The following is a 3384-nucleotide window of genomic DNA, read 5'->3' as shown; positions in this document are numbered from 1 at the left end:
TTTTTTTTTCCACACACACATCAGGCTTCTCTTCTTTGAAGGAAAACAAAAGCAAAACAAAGACTGGTTTGACTGATATCCTATTTCTGTCATTACGGTGAGATGGTCTTATTTTTGGATCCATGTCTCAGTCATGGTTAACATTTAAAAACGGTTGAATGGGAAGAGAATACAAAATATAAGTTGATAAGCTTCAACATAGCATCAGGCAGATGGAGCTACATTGGTTCCATCAATGAGGGGAGCAAAGCAGAAAGATGTTTAGTGTTTGAAAAGGACTTTCCAAAAAGAGCTCCAAGGGTATAAGTCACAGCAAACCAGCACTAGGAAAATTGATTTTACCGTCCTGTTCAGAAGAGCGATAAGGAGCAGAATATTCTCTGACTGGCGTCAGCTAAAATAGAAGCCACACCATACACTACACTCAGGCACGCTATGAGCAGGCTGCTTTGCATGCTGTGCTTTCTGACAGATTCCGTAGGCCAAGGTAGCCAAGTGCTGATGCCGTGCTTACCGGCACCACCGTGGAATAAACCCTCTGGGCCACAAGCATCAGGTCCCTGAGGAGGGTGATGAAACTGCACAGGCAGTTCAACAGAATCTTCCGCGCGGCCCGGTTGAACACCTGGAGCTCTTCCACAAGCTGGGCATTGAGGGCCTCATATTCCCTTTTGGCCAAGTCTGACTCATCCGCCACCACCCGCTGCAGGTAGCTGTTGTAGTCCAGCAGTTTGTCATAGCGTTTCTGGATTAGCTTCTGGGGCCCTGGGAATAGGGACCGCAGGGCTGACAGGGGCGTCAGGACAAGCTTCTGCAAATGAGCTGCCTGCCAAAAGAGCGAAACAATCCCATCACAGAAGGAGGAACACCCAATACCATGTCTGGAGTTGTTATCAGTAGGCTTACCTCCTCCCTGCAGCAGCACAGAGGAAGGCAGGAAAGTATCTAGACAAGTTGAAAGAGCATGGGATCATTTTTTTTGTCTAGCTAAACCTGTTCAAGGACTTAAAACAGCAACTCTAGACTCTAACGTTGAACCTGAAGAGTGAACAGGAAGAAGAATACAAAAGTTGAAACCTGCACACCCAAACTACGCTCCACCCTTCTCTCTACAGCCATTGGTTTTGTCAGTGGGGTCACCTCCCACAACACTTTCGCCTTCCCCTTCTTTCTAATCCCAGAGCCAACTGGAGCTTCTCCAGAACATGGGCTAGGGGGTAATCTCCACCTTTGACTACCAAGACTGCATAATTTATTCACATATCATTCCCTTTCTTTGCTACTAATAAAAGGAAGACAATTGGTCTTAGGAGAGGCTGTATCTTACTCCTCCCACATCTACCTCAATTCCCTGGCTACCCTGGTGGCTGATTTTGGTAGTGGAATCCTATCCCCTATACAGATAGTCCCCCCTTATTACAGGTATTTTGTTCCTGTTATAGAAATGACCAGAGAGTTATTGCTTCCTCTTTAAAGACTTTGAAGGATTAAGCTGATGCTGATTCTGTGTCCTAAATTGTTATATTTTTAGGTCTGAGTCATTGAAAATGAACATTGTATTAATGCCTAACTCCATGCCAGCAACTGAGAACCCTAGATTTAATTTCTTCTATTTCTCTTTCCTCCCCTCTATTCTGAAGTACACTAGTATCCTATGTTTGCTGACTGCCCAAATTTATCACACATGCTTGGGTGTCATGATTATGTTATGGCAATTTGGAAGTAGTTTTCTCTTTTGTACCCTAAAAGATGTTCTAGGGAATCCGCATCTGAGCAGCAGCTTGTATTAATTAAGTGACCTCTAGTAAGTTTATCTGAACTCATGGGAAATCTAGAAGAGGAGGGAGACCGATCTCTTACTGGCACAAGCTATCGCCAACACAGATTAAATTTGATGTCTAGCTTATAAAATAATCATTATATACCTGCAGACTATTTAATGAGCCCTTCAACTAAGCGAAGAATCTATTTACTGTTCTGGGATAAATTACTGTGTTTGTGACATACTTGAATTCTACAGGTAATCTAATTACAAAATTACAATATAATTACAATATATAAGTCCTATGACCCACAGACATGAACCAGTTCATCTGTACCTGGGAATTATGGTTGGAATGAATAAGAATCAGATTTTATTCTAATATTCTGTGCTATACAAAATGTGTAGATAGGTACCTCTCATGATTAGATAAAAACAATTGCTCTGCCTTTAGGTAGATTCGAGATCTTAATATTTGACTTTTAAAAAGAGTTCAGGGGCTTCCCTGGTGGCGCAGTGGTTGAGAGTCCCCCTGCCGATGCAGGGGATACGGGTTCGTGCCCTGGTCCGAGAAGATCCCACTTGCCGCGGAGCAGCTGGGCCCGTGAGCCATGGCCGCTGACCCTGCGCGTCCGGAGCCTGTGCTCCGCAGCGGGAGAGGCCACAACAGTGAGAGGCCCGAGTACCGCAAAAAAAAAAAGTTCAATATACCTTACCATAAAAAGGTACTTCTATATTGAGCTTTCTGACAATTATTTTAATTGAGCATACTTTATCATCCTGTGATTTTATGCAAGGTAGGGAAGGACACCTTCTTCTTCATTCTGTCAAGTTCTGGGTCATGCTTGATGAAGGAGAAGTTATATACCATGCTCTTCCTGGTGTTCAATAAATAGTTATTACCTTAACTAATGTCAGCATTAAGCTAGAGAGCAAAGCCTTAAGGACTTTTCTAAAATGTGCTTACTGTAATTAAGCCCAGAAAACATATAAAGACCTAGGCACACTTCTTCTATTTAACATGTTGTAGAGACTGACTTTCTCCTTTCTCTTTCTCTCTCTCTCCCTTCCTCTCTCTCATCCATCTAATCTACCATGTTAGTTCAGATGTAATCGTGACTTTCCATTCCCCAGTGCCAGGAAAGCTAGGTGCTTCTGGGTATTTTTCTACTGGAGTTGGTACTGTGGCAGTATCCCTTCCCAGGATTTGGAAATATGAGATGGGGGACGTTACTGGGATTTAGAGTCTGGTAGGAAAGCTAAACATCCTCGAACACAAGGGTAACTCAATGAAGATTTGTCTGACCCCAAATGCCAATAATACCATTGCAAAAATGCCAGTTTCAAAGATCTTCAAGATGATGGAGTCTATTATATTTTTTATATAATCCTTGAAATACTACTATGAAATAATAATACCTGCGGAACACAAGATACTAAATTTAAATTAGTATTACTCACTGGTTTGCCACCCAAATACTTTCTTGGCTCAAGCATTTTTTTTTTTTTTACATCTTTATTGGAGTATAATTGCTTTACAATGGTGTGTTAGTTTCTGCTTTATAACAAAGTGAATCAGTTATACATATACATATGTTCTCATATCTCTTCCCTCTTGCGTC

The 3384-nt window shown here is 41.9% G+C and overlaps 1 protein-coding gene across 1 annotated transcript in view; it reads right to left on the bottom strand.

Moving 5' to 3' along the window:
• The window catches only part of ARHGEF38 (Rho guanine nucleotide exchange factor 38), a 145451-nt gene that overhangs the window by 15626 nt on the left and 126441 nt on the right, over nucleotides 1-3384 (bottom strand). Inside the window, exon 10 of the mRNA XM_024754042.1 lies at nucleotides 515-826. Coding sequence (XP_024609810.1) covers nucleotides 515-826 — 312 coding nt within the window. The remainder of the gene's footprint in view (nucleotides 1-514; nucleotides 827-3384) is intronic.

This window comes from Neophocaena asiaeorientalis, unplaced genomic scaffold (assembly GCF_003031525.2).
Source record: "Neophocaena asiaeorientalis asiaeorientalis breed wild unplaced genomic scaffold, Neophocaena_asiaeorientalis_V1.1 scaffold189, whole genome shotgun sequence".
In the NCBI taxonomy this organism is placed as follows: domain Eukaryota; kingdom Metazoa; phylum Chordata; class Mammalia; order Artiodactyla; family Phocoenidae; genus Neophocaena; species Neophocaena asiaeorientalis.
Note: the sequence above shows the minus strand (reverse complement) of the source record. Positions and strands in the feature narration are given on the sequence as shown.